General features: G+C 38.8%; 3 protein-coding genes across 6 annotated transcripts; 2 read left to right on the forward strand and 1 right to left on the reverse strand.

Moving 5' to 3' along the window:
- Positions 1-14: 14 nt before the first annotated feature.
- Positions 15-3836, reverse strand: ognb (osteoglycin, paralog b). Of its 3 annotated transcripts, XM_074681876.1 has the most exons (7): positions 2493-2998; positions 1411-1445; positions 1250-1295; positions 834-998; positions 553-755; positions 330-422; positions 15-194 (listed from the first exon to the last, which is right to left on the reverse strand). In XM_074681876.1, exons 1-7 carry the CDS (start codon positions 2656-2658, stop codon positions 33-35), a joined length of 870 nt encoding a protein of 289 aa, XP_074537977.1. In that variant the 5' UTR covers positions 2659-2998; the 3' UTR covers positions 15-32. The 3 variants fall into 3 exon arrangements, with proteins under 3 accessions (XP_074537977.1, XP_074537979.1, XP_074537978.1); XM_074681878.1 differs by lacking the exon at positions 2493-2998 and adding an exon at positions 3786-3836 and having other exon boundaries at positions 834-1295; XM_074681877.1 differs by lacking the exon at positions 2493-2998 and having other exon boundaries at positions 1411-1581.
- LOC141799593 (14-3-3 protein beta/alpha-2-like) lies at positions 3035-7258 on the forward strand. The gene is made up of 6 exons (XM_074681879.1): positions 3035-3192; positions 4312-4613; positions 4752-4875; positions 5181-5344; positions 5516-5611; positions 5703-7258. Exons 2-6 carry the CDS (start codon positions 4320-4322, stop codon positions 5757-5759), a joined length of 735 nt encoding a protein of 244 aa, XP_074537980.1. The 5' UTR covers positions 3035-3192; positions 4312-4319; the 3' UTR covers positions 5760-7258.
- Positions 7259-7715: 457 nt separating this feature from the next.
- pabpc1l (poly(A) binding protein, cytoplasmic 1-like) lies at positions 7716-17111 on the forward strand. Of its 2 annotated transcripts, none has more exons than XM_074681874.1 (16): positions 7716-7900; positions 8439-8641; positions 9175-9368; positions 9576-9691; positions 11251-11390; positions 11502-11596; positions 12652-12789; positions 13512-13607; positions 14930-15190; positions 15271-15358; positions 15429-15548; positions 15629-15762; positions 15903-16011; positions 16100-16230; positions 16625-16700; positions 16937-17111. In XM_074681874.1, exons 2-15 carry the CDS (start codon positions 8449-8451, stop codon positions 16685-16687), a joined length of 1878 nt encoding a protein of 625 aa, XP_074537975.1. In that variant the 5' UTR covers positions 7716-7900; positions 8439-8448; the 3' UTR covers positions 16688-16700; positions 16937-17111. The 2 variants fall into 2 exon arrangements, with proteins under 2 accessions (XP_074537975.1, XP_074537976.1); XM_074681875.1 differs by having other exon boundaries at positions 15629-15729.
- The last annotated feature ends 587 nt before the right edge of the window (positions 17112-17698 follow it).

Genomic DNA, 17698 nt, shown 5'->3' on the forward strand with positions numbered 1-17698 from the left:
CCCCTGACAAAGGAATGGTCTTCTCAGTTGTATCAGCCGATGGGCAGAGACTCCAGACAGATGAAGCTCTCCGGGTGACTTGATAACTGGATGGGATTCCCGTCTAGTCTCACCTCATACATATTGGTCCTGATGTAGTGGCTGGAGTTTCCTTGGCAGAACGTCTCATCTGTTATCGTAGCGATCTTGTTGTTCTGTGGAACAGACACGAGCAACATAAGGAAACAAAACAGGACCATTACAGATCTAGTTCTGTCAATGCAGAAAATGTCTTCTCATGAACTTCTGAGATCAGTCCTTTGGTTAAAGTATATTACAAATGAACTTACATGGAAATGCACAACATGAAGGGACTCTGGAAGTTGAGGCACTGCTGTTAGCTCATTGTTTCCAAGGTAAAGATATGCCAGTTTTGTGAGTTTCTGAAACAACAAAACACTTGGATCACGCAGTTTGCTATATCAACCACATAAAAACAACAACAACAACAACAAAAAAGAAACATGTGGTGTATCTTAAAATACAAGTAACATATCTTAAGTGCTTGCTTACCTTAAAAGCAGTTGCTTTCACCCCCTGGGTTCTAAGCCTGTTGAAATTAGCGTTGAATGACACAAGGTTGGTGGGCAGCACAGGGAGCTTGGTCAGTCTGTTTTCTGCAAGAGTGAGCTCTTCCAAATTGGAGAGCTTAGAAAAAGCTCCATCTTCAATTACAGAGATGATATTTCCAGACAGGTCAATTCTTCTTAATGTGACTGAAAGGGGTGAAGGGAGACAGTTTTAAAGATAATCCCAGTAAAGTTATTGTCTATTGTTGTGATGACTGTATTTACCCATGTCTGCAAAGTCTCTGTTGCTTATTCTACTGATATTGTTAAAGCGTGCGTAAAGATATGCTGTTTCTTTTGGCAGTGGTGGGACGGCTGTCATTTCAGGGGACACCTCCTCACAGTAAACAGATCCGCTCAGGCAAACACATAGCAGACATGTTGGAAGCTCTGCAGAGATCATGACAAAGTTAAATACTTTTGTAGTAACAGATAAAGGCATTTATTTCTCAATATAATCAAATAATTTAATCTAAATACCATTAAGGTTCAAATGCACAACGTTTTCAACAAGGACACTTGATCAGCCCAATTATTACATAATATTGGCTTTAGCTACTTTCGCAAATATGTGGAAGAAAGCCTCTGTTAGTGTTGCATAATCAACACTGAAACAAAACTTTCTGTATAACAAATCTCACCTTTTGCTTCTTGGTCGCCTTCATAGTCTGGTATGATAAGGTCATTCTGTAAAAAAATAGGTTGTGGCTACATTACTGCTCCTTCTGGAGTCAAAACACAATATGCGTTTATTTTCGCCTACTTGTAAAAAACATCCAAAATCCTCGAAATATATTCTTACCACACTGTTCCTTGGTTCCAAGTGTTCATCTTTTGCTGCAGAAGACAGAATACATGGAAGTATAACAGATGTGAAAATTAGAGTCCTTAAGTGCATCATTGTTTCTTGGTTGCTGGAGAGAAGCGAGTGCTGCCTGCTGGGCTGGAATCTGAGGTACATGTGAGCAGGAGAATTTTTCCATCCAGTCTTAATAAAGCTGCCAGTATACTGCTGAGTAAGACAAGGGAACACATTTTAACTCAGTACTTGCTGTGCTTTTGTCCCACTCAGTGCTAAGGACCATTGGAAAGATTATTTGCTGTACTGAAGTAAAGATTCAGATGTCGAGGAGAACCTAATAAGCTCAAAGTGGCATCTAAATTATTGGTTACAGACAAACGGTCAAGCAAACATAACAAACTTTGCTCCTAAAGGTTACATTGAGTGACAGGGGAATGTTGTTATTGGAAAAAAGAGAGTCACAAGGTTTCTATAATTAATGTGGAAAAACTGAGGATTTCTAAAATGCATGCAGGCAGAGTAGAGATGTTAAAGCACTCTTTTCATTTAACAAAGCTCCTTGATTATAACTGATTGCTATGAAGGAAACACTAGTCTTGAAGGGTATCAAATCTTTGTTTTGTCTCTTTATCTTTTACAAATCTATACATTCAAGAAGGCTACACATTGAACACATCCTTTTGTCCCTTTTCTAAATTATGAACACTTGTACATTTGTACAACTGAACAGTAAAAACAAATAGTAAGTCAAGTTTTAGGGACTGAAGTGGCTTTTTAAATCTTTTTAGAAAAAAAAAGTTCTCTCTTTTAATGGCCCATCTGAGGAGACATGTTTAAAATACATTGATAAAGAAATTAAATACAATAAAATAAAATAAAATAAAAAGACCAAAAGTACCTAAAATTCCCTGCCATGGAGCGATAATACTGCCATCAGTCCTTCTCAGCAACTGTGAATATTAGTTAGTATTCACAGCACCTGAGCAGTTGCTAGCTTTATTAATTGTTAATTTACATAACATAACATTACTATCAATTATTATCAATTTTATGTTTGGGAAAAGATTTAAAATAAAGCTTACAGTTAAATGTATCACTGTATATCATGTACAACTTTAAGCTCCTGCTTTGAGAAATCCATGCTGATAATTGTCCCAGGGTGGAACTACAGTCTCTAAGGCTCCAGATTTGCAGCACTGCCTCTGACCTTGGCCTTTTATCTGATGGAAAAGGATGGAAAAAATGCATTATTGAAGATCTGTGAAGTCAAAGGTGCTAGGACCAGTCCACGTTTTTCAACATGCTTCACCTTATTTTCATTCCCAAATAATTTGCACGTTCACATTTGACACGTACTGACAGCTCCATAAAAAGCAGAAATATTTGAAGTGACACATTCGTAACTGAAAATTGATTCATTCTACCAAACTAATACTTCCAAATACATCTTTGGCCAGATCAAGTATGAATGAAAATAGTTATCTTTTCGAATCTATGCGGAAAGAGGAAGTATGATCCTTCAGACGCTTGTAAAAAAAGAAAAAGAAATAAAATACCCACTGAAAAAAACTGTATTAAGGTTATACGTTAATTGTGTTATTTAGCGCAATGAGCAGGGGCTGCATTACGTAAGGCAGATGTGTGATGAAAAAAGGGGAAACAGAAGCGCCAGAGTAGCGGAAGTGGTACTGCCCTGAACGATACGCTGAGCAAGACGGAGGACGGAGGCTCAATCGTCCAGAGAGAGAGAGAAAAAAAACAGGACTAAAAGCCGCCACTTTTGTAAGTAAAACGATCACACGACAATGAAAAGCACACGATAATGTAATAACTGTATTCCTTGTCCAGTGTTTAAACGGCTGTTTCATCGTATCCGGTTGAATCCTGTTGAGGAGCCTTGAAGCTAACCGACCAGGGTTTGTGAAAGGCTGGCCCGTTATCTCGCTGACGAGCATTAGCATCATGCTAATCGACGGTCGGATTCCATGACACTTTGTTCTGACAGGCTCGTCCGCCTGGGCGGGCCACAGTACAGCTGCTGAAAATGAATTAAACACGAAAGTACAGAACATGTGGCGTGATATTTTTTATTGCTAAGCTTATGAAATGAACATCTGATGATGGCCAACACCCTAACCGTGTATTTTTAACGAAAGTCGGTCATTGCTTTCACTGGCCTAGCTAGCTATCGGACGATGCCGATAAGTAGCGGTAGCTGTTCAGTACACCGTCGATCGTTAGCTCAATCCTGGCCGCTATATTCGCCCTGCTGTACCACTAACACGACAGATTAGTTGGGGCATTTGTTCTTTTTAATTCTAGTTTATAGCATTCGTTTGCTGGACTCCAAAAATGAGAAATCTGATGGCACCCACCTAACTATCATTGATATCAGCTAGCTAAATGCGAGTTCCCGCTAGCGGTGCTAGCAACATAAGGGGAGGGCATTACAGCCTGACCCGGGAAGGCTGGCATAGCAAGTGTCCGTTATGTCAACGTCAAATGAGCGATTTGAACACCTGCACGGTCGAAAATGCAATATGACAGTCGCCAAGGCTGCTAACGACGCGAATCTACCCATGATTTGAGAGATTTCCTTCTTTAAAAAAATCAGACATTGTAAAGACGAGATACCATTGGTTAGCCTTATCGACTTGCTAGCAGCTAACCTTTGCTAGCGATGTGTATGGTTGACCCACTTGCCAAGGGGCCCAGTTGGCAGTACTTATCCTCGCTTTCCTTTGAATCCAATAGTCTATTTGATTGAATGACTTGGTCTCCTGGAGGGACAATAAATCACTTCATATCCCATTATTATGAAAACCCCTCTAAAATATTGATCCTTGTCTTTGTGTTTAACAATGTAGCACATTTACTAATTTTGTGTGTTCTTCTCCTCAGTCTAGAAAATGGATAAGAACGACCTGGTACAGAAGGCCAAGCTTGCCGAGCAGGCTGAGCGCTATGATGACATGGCTGCAGCCATGAAGGCAGTGACAGAGCAAGGTTCGGAGCTGTCAAATGAGGAGCGCAACTTGCTCTCCGTTGCCTACAAGAATGTGGTGGGAGCACGCCGCTCATCCTGGCGTGTCATCTCCAGCATTGAGCAGAAGACTGAGGGCAATGACAAAAAACAGCAGATGGCACGTGAATACCGGGAGAAGATTGAATCTGAACTGCGGGAAATCTGCAGGGATGTGCTTGTAAGGGTTCATAATTTCTTTTGATGATATAAAAGTTACTTCATTTACACGTTTGTGGGGTGACTGCCTTCAAGTCATGTCTTCATGCCTGAGTATTTCAATCTGTGTTATTATAACTTAAACATTTTCTGTTTTCAGAATCTGCTGGACAAGTATCTCATTGCCAATGCATCTGCTGCTGAAAGCAAGGTGTTCTACCTGAAAATGAAAGGAGACTATTATAGATACCTGTCCGAGGTTGCATCTGGAGACGAAAAGAAGGGTGAGTAAGGGCATCATTTTATAATCTGCTCATACATAATTTAAAAAAGTACTATCACACTCTATCCATCACTTGTGATTGAAATTTGGAGTGCCCAGCAACACCAGCCAGACAGACAGAACATGTTGCATCTAGAGCTTAATATATAGAGGACAAATATTTGCCAACATAGTCACTGAGAATACTAAACTAATGTAATTCTTGTTGCCTTTCCTCCACCACCTCTAACTGGCTGAAAATATAACTTATTTTAATTCAGTAAAGCGACATAAAAAATGTTAAAAATCATTTCCTTTACTCCACAGAGACAGTTGAACAGTCCCAGGAAGCATACCAGCAAGCTTTTGACATAAGCAAGGGTGAGATGCAGCCAACACACCCTATTCGGCTTGGCTTGGCCCTTAACTTCTCAGTCTTCTTCTATGAAATTCTCAACAACCCGGACAAGGCATGCACCCTGGCAAAGACGGTGAGAACTGAAGCCCCAAAGCAAAGTAGTAGAAATTATTTAAATGGTCAATCAAATTTGCAAAGATCTGGAAATGGTGAATGTCACAATCAGCCAGAGCACTTTAGTACATGGTAATTCTTGTATACATTTAAAAAGACTTTTGAATATGATGTATTTCTTGTGTTTCAGGCATTTGATGAAGCCATTGCTGAACTTGACACTTTGAACGAGGATTCTTACAAAGACAGCACCCTGATCATGCAACTACTAAGGGACAACCTGACCGTGAGTGATAAGCCCTGTATTTCATGCCCCTCTCATTTTGCTTGATGCATTGTTTGACAGAAATTGATACCTTTTCTTTCTCTCCTCCCAGCTGTGGACATCAGAAAACCAGGCAGATGAGGGAGAGACTGGAGACGGGGAAAACTAATGGAATTGCACTGTTAATCCACCTACACTCTTATCTTAAACACAGACAGCTTATATACATCCCCCTCCACTCCATCAGCTCCTCCCACTTCTGTATGACAAGCAGCCTGAATTGCTCCTGACCAACTAGTTTACCCCTCTCAGTTCACTGTGAGGTGACAGGGTGATTTTTCAGTTAGCAGATTCAGTCACTTTGTGCAAACATGTTGTATTGATTAGTGAGTCCATGTTGCTGTTGTTTTTGTTGGCTTTGTGTGTGTATGTGTGTGTGTGTGTGTGCGTGTGTGCATGTCTGTCTGTAGTGAGTGAACAAGTGTGGTTGAATGTGAAAGATGGTGTGAATGGTCTTGGGGGGGAGGGGGTGTTGTGAATTCTAATCGTCCTTCCAAATCCCTTTGTCCCAGCTAGTTTGTTGTGCATTTTTCATCCTTTCTTTTGTTACTTTCTTATTTGTGGTTCCTCATGGTATTTACAGATTTTTATTGTATGGTAATTAAACTGGCAGTTGATTTCCACCAAACACTGTGATGGTAGGCAATCCATTTGCTTCTCAACCCCCGCCCCCCTAGACAGTTCTTTTTCTGTGTGTGTGTGTGTGTTTGAGTTTCAGACACACATACAATCCTGTATTTGACAAACTGCAATTCTGCTGTGTGTTCATACAGAAAGGAGGCAGGCTGTATTGTGACACTGACATCTTGGTGTAATGCTCCTCGATCATGTTCACAAATTTCACATCTTCAAACTTAAGGGACCCCTTAAATTGTCATGTTAGATTTTTCCAGACATTCCACATTATTAGGCTCTTGAAAGGCAGTGCTCTTTGTTTTCTTTTTTTTTTTTCTTTGAACTAAGTATGGATTGTCATTGTAGTTTTACTCACTGTTCAGGTGCTGCTTGATCTCAGTACAATGGAAAATGTATGTGCTTAAATGTGGTTCCATGTATTTTGCAAGATTGACTATCATCTGTATGTAAAACCTAAAATAACCTTTTATTGATGTTAATTGAATTTGTCTTACCACACTGTATCAACCCTGCTTGCAAAATCTTCCTCTTAAAGCGGTTGTTTTCTCCAAAATGGAAAAGAAAAATCTGCGCCTGGCTTTCTCTTACAGCCTCTGTTTTCATCAAGAGGCTGGATCTGCTTGTTGTTTGAAAAATTAGATGAAGTGAGTTAGACCAGACAAAATTAAATTTGTTAAATCCCAATTTTTTACTCAGTTGCATCTTTGCTGTTAAACATAGATGGTGTGAATGATTGCCTCAAAAATCAGGTCTATTTTGAAGGTGCGATTGGAGATGTAAAAAATAAGAAAAGAAAAAGAAGTTCAGTGTCACAATACCATGTATCACCACTACATTCCACATACTGTAGTTGAAGACACCATTCCACATTATAGCTGACAGTCTGTTTACTCTGAAAATGCTCCGTTGAATTGAGAAAATCTTCTGTTGGGGAAAAAAATCATGTCAGTTTATTATTATGCTTGATGAAAATGCAGTTAGTGAATGTGGAACGAAGCCTGTCTGTATATCAGGTATCTACTTGCTTTGTTTTTACTGACAAGTCTTATGGCTAAAATTTGCTTCTGTAACAGTCTATTACCCAGTGCACACACGTGGTTGTGAAAATTTTAGAATAGCTCTAAAAAGCAATGACAGAAAAATGGAGATAAAACAATGGTTGATGTAATTCTAGCTTTGTGTTTATGTATCTTAAAACCATTCTAGTTTCACTATACATGTAAGAAATAGGAAAGTGTCAAAGACCATTCAGTGAAATAAAGTTTCGTTTAAGATAACAGACAAAATATGTCTTCATTTTGTTCAAAGGGTATAATATTGATTAAGCATGTAGAATGTATTCAATATCTTCAATCAGCTAGAACTACTGGAAGTGGGCCGTATTCACCCTAGAGGGCGAGGAAAGTACGATTCGTGAGAACTAGTTTTTATCGCGGAGCGTCAGACGGGTTAAATCGCCGTCCTATTAGCATTGCGCGTACTTCTCGTGCAGGTGTTCCACGGTCTTAATTAAATGAAAACAAGCTCCCGCTCATGAAACTGAGGCGCCCTCGACCTGCTTCACCGACAATCACAGTTAACACTTTCTACAAAGTAACTAATAAGCAAAAAACTGTAAGTAAAGCGTTTTAAGCTGTTTTATTCCGTACATTTGGAAATGATTTTGAAGCGTCACATGTAGCATGCTCTATCTAAGTTATTAAGTCATGTGGCTAACTTAAGTTAGCTTCTCGAAGCTATAGTTCATCGTCACTAGTCAGTGTTTTTTAAGTCTGAACTTGATTGTATGGTAGATTTAGCCAGCATCAGGATAATAAAACCTTGTTAATCATAAAAATGCAATCACACAAATGATTTTCAATCCAAATATTCAACTGAACATTATTGCTTGTGAGTGATTTTACAAATTTAAGATGACTTGTTCTAGTAACTATCATGGTTTAAAAAAACTAAACCAGCAGAAGAATTTCACGAATAATAAAAAACAAAGTTATGTACCACTCACAGTTTTATAATAACTATACATTCTTTGGCTCGATAGGAATGCATCGATCAAATCATAGGTTGAATTTCATTTTTTTTTCATCTTCTGTCTTAACACACTGGGATAAAACAAGTCCTGATCAGTCACTACCCTTTTATATTCAACCAGCCTACCCAAGATGAACAGCAGCGGACCAGCCTATCCACTTGCCTCCTTGTATGTTGGGGATCTTCACCCTGATGTTACAGAGGCCATGCTCTACCAGAAATTCTCACCTGCTGGACCTATCATGTCAATTCGTGTGTGCCGTGACATCATCACTCGCAGATCCCTGGGATATGCCTACATCAACTTCCAACAACCAGCAGATGGTAGAGTGTTTATTTAGCCTTGATCCACCCAACTCAAACAACCCCCAAATGGTCCTGAGATGATTCATCACATTAACTCTGGAAAATGGTTTCCATTGATACTTACATTCACCTTTCACAACATTAAATATGCAACGAAGCATTGGAACAGCCACCGAATAGTGGATTGTCTTCCATTGCAGATTTTCAACACTAATTTAAATTTAATGTGGAGGACATAACCCCTTTACATCTGGAAATCAAACACTACTGCTGAAAATATGTTTTGAATTGTGTTCTCAGATTGTAAAAAGGTTGACTGGTATTAAACAGTAAAGACTGTCAAGGTCAGAATAATTTGCTCAATGGAATTTATCAAGTCCGATGTTCATGGTCATCACACTTGGCATTGCGATTGTCATAGGAAGCTGAATTTACTTGACAGTATTAAAGCAAAGAATGAATTGTTAATTTAAATCTAAAGTATGATGACACTTGTAATGTCTTGGATTTAAAAAAGTTCACAGTGTTTGTTTTCTGTATAATTTTTCAAGCTGAGTGCGCTCTTGACACGATGAACTATGACGTCATCAAAGGCCGGCCTATTCGGATAATGTGGTCACAGCGTGACCCGGGGCTCAGGAAGTCTGGTGTGGGAAACATCTTCATCAAGAACATGGATGAGTCCATTGACAACAAAGCGCTGTATGACACCTTCTCAGCTTTTGGCAATATCTTGTCCTGCAAGGTAAGTGTCAAGGTGGTAATTATTAAAACACAGTACAGTGTGAGGCAGACCAGGGCTGCCTTGTATTTGGCTTTAATCAGTTTTCTTTGATGTTTTACCATTTAAAACTTTTAAATACACTCTAAGTTTGCAACACCCCATGTTAACATGCAGCCTATGACTTATGTGGAAGTTAGTTGATTGTAGAGAATGTACTTTTCTTTGCAGGTCGTTTGTGATGAAAAAGGATCCAAAGGCTACGGCTTTGTTCACTTTGAGACCCACGAGGCCGCAAAACGAGCCATCAACACCATGAATGGGATGCTGCTGAATGACAGGAAAGTGTGAGTGAATTAAATATTTTACAGAGAGAGCCTGGTAGGATTTCATAGTAAGTGGAGGCAAAGAGTAGGACAATATATGCTAATTAATTTTACTAGAAACACTGTTATTGAATGTTTAAGAAGCCACAAAGTATGTGCAGATGACTATTTCATGTTTTTTTTTATGTTGCTCAGTCGTAAGAAACATTTTCATTTGGATTCTGGCACTGTCAACCAAAAGGCCCGTTTCCTGGGGAAAAAGTGTCAGTTGAACCTGATTAGGTCAGTGAGTAGGCAGCATCTGTGTCTAGGGTCATTGGGCCTCATTCACTAACAGTGCGTACATACAAATATGTGCTTAAATTGTGCAAATGAAAGTTTGAAGCACAAATCTGGGATTCATCAATATGTTCTTACTTAAATTAATTCTTTAATTCTCTGCAAATAAAAATAGAACTTTCTCAGACCATGTTTATACTCAAATGATGACAACCAGCTTTTTCAGAAAAGGTAAATATGTATTCTTAACTGAATGCACAACATATTTAAACTACTTCTAGTAAAAGAAAAAGTATTTTAATAGAATTCAATAATAAAATCTATGAATTGACTACAAGTATCAAATAACCATGAAACTGGTGGTTTTTCACCTTTACTATGCTTGTATAGAATATTGAATCTCATATGAAATACTTTGTTTACCAGTAAAAATATGACAATGTACATATTAAAATGTCAAATTTTAAAAGACGTGTCTGTTACTTTAGAATAGTTCTGACATACTCGTAAACACAAGGTGGTCGGAACAAAATTTACTGAATGCACGTGCCATGAATCACAGTGATTTTATAAAATCACTTATTTTATGCACAGAGTAAGAACATTTCTATACATTTTTTAGTGAATGAGGCCCATTGACCTTTTTTGTGTTATGTAACTTTAGGAAACATGTTCAAAGAGTTCAGGCTTTCATACTCGATTGAGGCAGAATTTAAAAAAAGTCTAAGATTTTAATTTCTGTTTCAAGAAATGATTTACTGAAATGCATCTTAAAAGTGTCTCTGTTATTTCTTCATTTCTTTTGTTGAGCTGGGTTATAAGGACTGATGTAAAACTTGAGATTTCAGAGAGACAAAACTGTAAACACTTCTGTTGAAGACCATCTATTGCTCAGTGACAGACTTTAACTTGACTTGCGCTGCTGCTCCAAACTACAGCTGAAAGTGGTGAAAGAATGCACATCTGAAGCACCCAGAGAAAACACTTTCTGCTAGCTTTACTGGCATATGTTCCCATGTTTGTATTTTACTTGCTGTTAAGTATAGCAGATCTTAAAATTGGTGCCACTTTCAGCCGAAAGACTGAGTAATCTTACTTGGAACATGGACCAAATTAACACATTGAATCAGCTTATCTCCCAGCTCAGTGTTTATGTTTATTGTTCTATGTGTTGACGTTGCCTTATGAATAAATGTGAAGTGTTGTTTGATGCAATTTGCTTAGACCAAATACATTTTCACGATCAAGTTTCTAACTTCTTTTTTCATCATTCTTGATGATGGGTTGGATTTTGTTCGTAGTTTTGTCGGCCACTTCAAGTCCCGCAAGGAAAGAGAGTTGGAGTTCGGCACCAAAGCGATGAAGTTCACCAATGTTTACGTCAAAAACTTTGGTGAAGACTACTCTGATGAGAAACTCAAGGAAGTCTTTTCTGCATTTGGTATTTAAGCATGCCTTTCTCATTTCAGGAACTCTTTGAATTTTATCTCATTTGCTTTATTTTTCTTTTGCATATCAGACAGTCACAGACTGATTCGTGTTTATCTCTCAGGGAAGACTCTCAGTGTGCGTGTGATGAGGGACGAAAGGGGACGTTCACGGGGCTTTGGCTTTGTGAACTATGCAAACCATGAGGATGCTCAGAAGGTAGAGTGTGTGACATGTTTCATTGTTCACTCAGGTTTGGATACCTGCCAACAGAGACAGTTATTTCTGTTGGCATTAAGGGTGGAGTTTCAACAGTTTGTAGTTATTCTACTTCCATGTTGGCTTTATTTTGGCTTCATTTAACTGTCAAAAAAACAACAAAGCATCAGTGAGTGTAACACAGATTACACACAATCATCAGGGTCTGGATTCTAATTTCCAGATCTGAAGTTACAGCAAGGCTTGAGTTACAAAGTCTTGAAAGATTAAAGTATCTGGATTTAGATTTGTGGCATGCTGCTTTGTTGTGTAGCTGTTTAGTCCTCATAGGAGCGTTATTTTCCCAGGTAGGTAGGACACACAAAAAACTGTCAAGACAGCACATTTGTGCACTTGAAAGTCCATGTGCTGAAAAAAAACCCCAAAACAAAACTACAAAACAAACACTTATCTTTTATAGCACTTAGAGTTTCTGTGTGTGTGTTAGTACGAGCCATATCTTGTGCTCAGATTCTAGATTTAAATCCTTGACCAATCATCCCGTCTCTTTGAGGTGATGTTGACCTTCAAGAACGAGAGGCTGCAGTGAAGCATGACCCGCTGTTTGTCAGCTCTTTGCTATCAAACAATCAGCATCTATGAATAGAGATATGACCCTCAAGTAGGAATTAAAAGCTTATTCTAAGAAAGTAAAAACAAAGTTATTTTTGTATTAAAGTGAATTTAAACTTATTTACCAAGTATATCTCACCAATAGCTGCTAATTATGACACTGTACCTTAGCATATACCCTGATAGATCCTTCTACAACAAAGCAACAAGAGGTGTCTGTATGAAGTAGTGCTGCACGATTTGGGAAAAAGGTGCGATTTGCGATTAGGTGGACAATATTGTGCTTGCGATTTAATAAAAAAAGTTGTGTCATGATGAGTCTACAGACTTGCTTGTGCTGACATTGCGATTGCGATAATCGTGCAGCCCTAGTATGAAGTTAAGTCCATTAAATGTTGTCGTCCTGTAGCGATCGCAAACTGATGCCCCTCTTGTTTCTTCAGGCAGTGGAGGAGATGAACGGAAAGGAGATGAATGGAAAATTAATCTACGCTGGTCGGGCTCAGAAGCGTTTGGAGCGCCAGGGAGAGCTCAAGCGAAAATTTGACCAGATCAAACAGGACCGCATTCAGCGCTACCAGGTGCTTCTCCACAAGATTCTTAACAGTTTCTTTTTCATTTCAACATGCAGTGTGTATAAAAACTATGGGTACAGAAAAAGAATCCAAACTTCATACATTACATCTTTTTGCCTCAGAGTAAAACTGAGATTAAGAATCTCATTTTAAGGATTAATGTGATCAGTGTCATCTGATGGAGAAGAGAAGAAAGAAGCTGAAGCTTTTCAGTGAAATTTCATTTTTGCCTTCAGACATGTACTTGCTCACAAGAACCAAAGATCAGACCTTTTATTTCATCTGCAACATGATGTCCAGTATTTTCTGCATATATTTTAGCTGCTAACATACAGGTTTAATGTCCTCATTATGTCTGGACATTTGGTAAGTGATGAGCAGGAAAATAATCATTTATAACAGGTGATCTGCAGCCTGGGTCAAGGAATCACGAAAAATCCTTGAACGTAAACACTGAAAGAGGAACACTTTTTAACACAGTTGATTATTTAAAAAAAAAATTCCAATGTAAATTCATCAAGACAATTCTTTAAGTTTTCTTCTTTTCAGATTGACACATAATCAGATACACCAGGTTAGAGATTGTGGGGTTTTATTGTGTGTTTAAGGGAACCTAGAGGCTATCAAGCAGTATGTAAACAACTGTATAACACAGTCACTTTAAAATGTGCACATTTAGATTCTACAAAACAGATTGAGAGCATGACAATTATCGTTTATAATTCCAGGGTGTGAATCTGTATGTAAAGAACTTGGATGACGGCATCGACGATGAGAGGCTGCGTAAAGAGTTTGCCCCGTATGGCACCATCACTAGTGCTAAGGTTTGTGATGATTGAAGACGTTAAGAATGCACCTGTGTGACAGCTTTAGTGAAGTTTTTAAAACGTGCATACCTGTGGTTAGGTAAATCCTGGATGACAACCTGAGCCTGTGTTTTTAAATGCTGAACTACAAGTAGTTACACCAACAGGATCATGGTGTGACCCCTGGTGGCCTAGACTAGTCTATCTTTCACAGCCCTTCTTCTTTAACACAGGGTGTCCGTGGGGTCTTAAAAAGTATTAAAAATTGATAAATCAATTTTGGGAAAATTAAGGGCCTTAAAAAGTATTAAAAGTCTTAATTGTGATTTTATGAGGTATTAAGTTTCATAGGTATTCAAGCTTTGACCCAAAAAATATCCATGAATATTTATTTTCCTCCTTGAATCAGAATCAGAATCATCTTTATTGGCCAAGTATTTTCAAGAATACAAGGAACTTGACTCCGGTTTAAACTGCACTCGCTCAGTACAAACGTGGATAGAATTACAAGAATAGAAAAATAGAGTTTAAGTAGTAGAAAAAGAATAATAATTATTACAATATTAAATAAAGAACTCTGCACAGAGTAAATACAAAATATATACACAATTTAAGTTAGGAAAATAGTGCACTGAATAAATGTCATAAAAAAAATAAAAAAAACCCCCAAAAACTTGCAACTGTCCCCTGATTGGGACGTTAAATATTCAGCCGATAAAGTTCTAAAATAGAATAGAATGGAAAAGAATAGAGTTACTTTATTGATCCCAAACTGGATAAATGTTGTTAACAGCAGAAATCGATGGAGTCAGTAGAAAAATACAAAAAAATAAAAGAATAAAATAAAAAAAATACATAAAGACTCTAGTTACAATAAAATACAACAATAAGGATTGTGAGCGGTATAAACACCAGCTATAAATTAATGTCATTTCTAGTTTCATAAAGAGAAATTAAATACAACATTAAAGCAAATCACACTATCTCCGGCACATATCTTTAAAAATGTAAACTACTACTGTTAAAACATGGATGCCAACAACAACTGAAAGTTGCGATAAAGTCTTAAAACTTTTTGAAAGGTTTTTGAAAAATTCTTAAAAAGGTATTGAAATCAACCTCAGGATTTTAGTATATACCCTGTAACATTAACAAACACGCAAAGTGCATAAGGAGGAAAAAAGGCCAAGTTCCAACCAGGAGAGGGCACCTCAAGACACAGCTCCAACAGCCATTGTCCAGCAACTACTTTTAGTACTAATGCTTTTACACAAGTTGTAGAAGATGGAAAAGTAAAAATCCTTGAATGATACATTTCTGATTTCGATATCCCACTGAAGGTCATGACTGACGGCCCTCAGAGCAAAGGTTTTGGCTTTGTCTGCTTCTCCTCACCTGAGGAAGCCACTAAAGCCGTCACTGAAATGAACGGGAGGATTGTCACCACCAAGCCGCTGTACGTGGCTCTGGCTCAGAGGAGGGAGGAGCGGAAGGCCATCCTGACCAATAAATACATGCAGAGACTCGCCAGTTTGAGAACCATGACAAGTCCCATCATTGACTCGTACCACCAGAGTGGATACTATGTGACCGTACCACAGGTATGATTGAGAGTGTTTGAAGAAAGGGAATCTCAAATGATGAACGTTTATTGATATTTCTTGACTTTCTTAACTTTCAGCCTCCTACTCGCTCCTTCTACAACCACAATGCTGTCAGCAACATGAGACAGGCCCCTCGGTGGACTGGACAGCCACCCAGAGCACAGGGTGAGTAGATGCTTCGTTTCTTCAGACATGGGTGTGTGGTAGTATTCAGTGTTGTCTCTCCTGTCTTCAGGCCCCTACCCGCCTCAGTACATCGGCAGTCCTGTTCACCGCCGGGGATCAACCCCAATCGCCACTGTTAGACAGGCCTCCACTCAGGCTCCCCGTGTTGTGAGCTCCTCACAAAAGACAAGTATGATGTGAACAATGACAACACTCAGCAGAAATGTACCTGGATCCTCAGTGTTTGATGCATGCAGTGTGTCTGCTCAGATAACATCGGTACTCAGACTGTTGGAGGGCGTACTGATGTGCCTGGTGGGACCAGAAGCAGCCAGTACAAGTACTCGTCTGGAGTGAGAAACGTACAGCAGGTTGTTATTCCTGCACCCATAACAAGACTACAGGTTACACAGTCTATTCTCTACAAATTATATGTATAAAAATAATGCCTGGTCTTTTCAGTAACAAGGTTACAATCATGATAAATTAGAGAAAAAAAAAATCTGTTAAATTCTGCTGTTGACTTTCTCTGCACGGTCTTCAGGTTGTTTCTGCTCCTGTGATGGAGCCTCAGGTCCATTTTCAAGGTCAAGAGCCGCTCACGGCCTCACTGCTGGCCGCCGCTCCACTCATGGATCAGAAACAGCTTCTGGGTATGTGGCGCCCCTTCATTTTAACCCCCTCCTCTTTCTGATCAAAGCAATTAGTACATTAAGTTTTGTCTCTGCTGTGAACCTGAAGGGGAGCGTTTGTACCCACTAATCCATGCTCTGCACCCAAACCTGGCTGGAAAAATCACCGGGATGCTGCTGGAGATCGACAACTCGGAGCTGTTGCACATGCTGGAGACACCCGAGTCTCTGCACGCTAAGGCACTGAAATATATTTACCTTTCTTTCAGTGTTACCATTACACAATTAATGATGAAGGCTGAAACTCTGCATGTGGCTGAGAAACCACCGTTCTCTAGTTTTAGTCACTAAAAGAAACAGAGACCTGTTTTTACAGAATGTTTTTTCCATGTTTTTAAGATGTATTTTGTGAAGACAAACTGATTTGATAAACTGCTTTTAAACAACATCTCAAAAATCCCAAGCACTTTAGCTTTGTTTTCTTTTTTCACATTCATTTAGTGCTTCGAAAAGCGTGGCCAAACCCCTCTGGGCCCCTTTGATGGGACATTTTTTAGCCTTTATCCAGAGAATCAGGCACCCAGGGACTGGAGATACAGTCTTATACTTGTTTTTCTTCTGTCTGCTTGATCAGGTGGACGAGGCAATTGCTGTCCTGCAGGCGCACCAAGTGAAGACTGGCTCTCCTAAGAAGTGAAGAGCCTTTTCAGGTCAGCATCCACCCTGTATAGCAACTTAAATCAAGATGAAAAGATTGTCACTTCAAGGTTGCTGCAAATTTTCTGTTTTAGTGGTCTTCAGTTGTGGGGAAAGTGGCTGAAAGTTGCATTTTTCTTGCAACCTAGTGAGCATCAAAATGTGCCATGTTTCAAAGAGCTTTGTTTCTGATAGTGCTGAGTTTGAGGTTACTGAAGTCGTAACTGTGGATTTTTTTCTGTCTCCTCAGATATCGATGACTTTCTAAAGGATTTAAAGGAGAAAAATGAAAAAATTGGTTAAAAAAATTGAAAAAGAAAAGAAAAATTTTGTAGGTGGATCAAAGTGACAGGAAAAAAGAAATGTGAAGTTCAAAGTGTTTTGTTCTAATCTGTTTTGTTTAAAGATAAAGTTTACAGTATCTGCATCAAACCTGTGTTGACTCGTTTGTGAAGTGTTCAAAGCCCACACAGTCGAACACCTTCAGACAAACAGGAAAACAAATTGCTAATCAGGGGTTTTGAGCGTGTCCTCTTTGTACCTCTGTGATGCACTGAGTCACGATGGGCTTCCCTTTCACTGATAGTTTGTGTACTAGCCTGAGTGTTTGGTGTTTTCCATCTGCCACTATGAACAACTAATGAGCAGCACTCTGAAACCAGCCCCGAAGAGAATCTCAAAGCTGAGATTTTATAAATATTTTGAAATGAATACAGAATGGTATGACACACTGACTGCTTTTGTAACTGCCTTCATTAAACAACTGTAGGAGTATTTTCTGGTTGATGTGTTTCTCGTTTGCTTGATTGGTTTTTGGAAAGTGGAATAATAAGACAATAAATAATTTATACGGACTTAAATCATCTTATAGAAATGAACAAACACCTGTGAGACACCTTTTAGGACTAGCCGTGCATACTATGTACTGCGTTTTCACTGTCTCTTCAAGCTGCATGTATGGTTACTAAAACAGCCAACAGGCATCAATAGTTACACTTTTAATTCAGTGTTA

This window comes from Halichoeres trimaculatus, unplaced genomic scaffold, assembly GCF_033239565.1.
Source record: "Halichoeres trimaculatus isolate MK-OKI-2021-1 unplaced genomic scaffold, fHalTri1.1 fHalTri1_scaffold_11, whole genome shotgun sequence".
Lineage (NCBI taxonomy): Eukaryota > Metazoa > Chordata > Actinopteri > Labriformes > Labridae > Halichoeres > Halichoeres trimaculatus.

Bases quoted from the DNA above. Each gene is read 5' to 3' on its own strand.
- ognb (XM_074681876.1), bottom strand. From the start codon at position 2,658: ATGCATTTTTTCCATCCTTTTCCATCAGATAAAAGGCCAAGGTCAGAG. The intron at 999-1,249 runs GTGAGATTTGTT...TGATCTCTGCAG, and splicing joins AGGCGACCAAGAAGCAAAAG to AGCTTCCAACATGTCTGCTA. The intron at 423-552 runs GTAAGCAAGCAC...TTGTTGTTTCAG, and splicing joins TGAAAGCAACTGCTTTTAAG to AAACTCACAAAACTGGCATA.
- LOC141799593 (XM_074681879.1), top strand. From the start codon at position 4,320: ATGGATAAGAACGACCTGGTACAGAAGGCCAAGCTTGCCGAGCAGGCT. The intron at 5,345-5,515 runs GTGAGAACTGAA...CTTGTGTTTCAG, and splicing joins CATGCACCCTGGCAAAGACG to GCATTTGATGAAGCCATTGC. The intron at 5,612-5,702 runs GTGAGTGATAAG...CTCTCCTCCCAG, and splicing joins TACTAAGGGACAACCTGACC to CTGTGGACATCAGAAAACCA.
- pabpc1l (XM_074681874.1), top strand. From the start codon at position 8,449: ATGAACAGCAGCGGACCAGCCTATCCACTTGCCTCCTTGTATGTTGGG. The intron at 13,608-14,929 runs GTTTGTGATGAT...ATCCCACTGAAG, and splicing joins GCACCATCACTAGTGCTAAG to GTCATGACTGACGGCCCTCA. The intron at 16,231-16,624 runs GCACTGAAATAT...CTGCTTGATCAG, and splicing joins CCGAGTCTCTGCACGCTAAG to GTGGACGAGGCAATTGCTGT.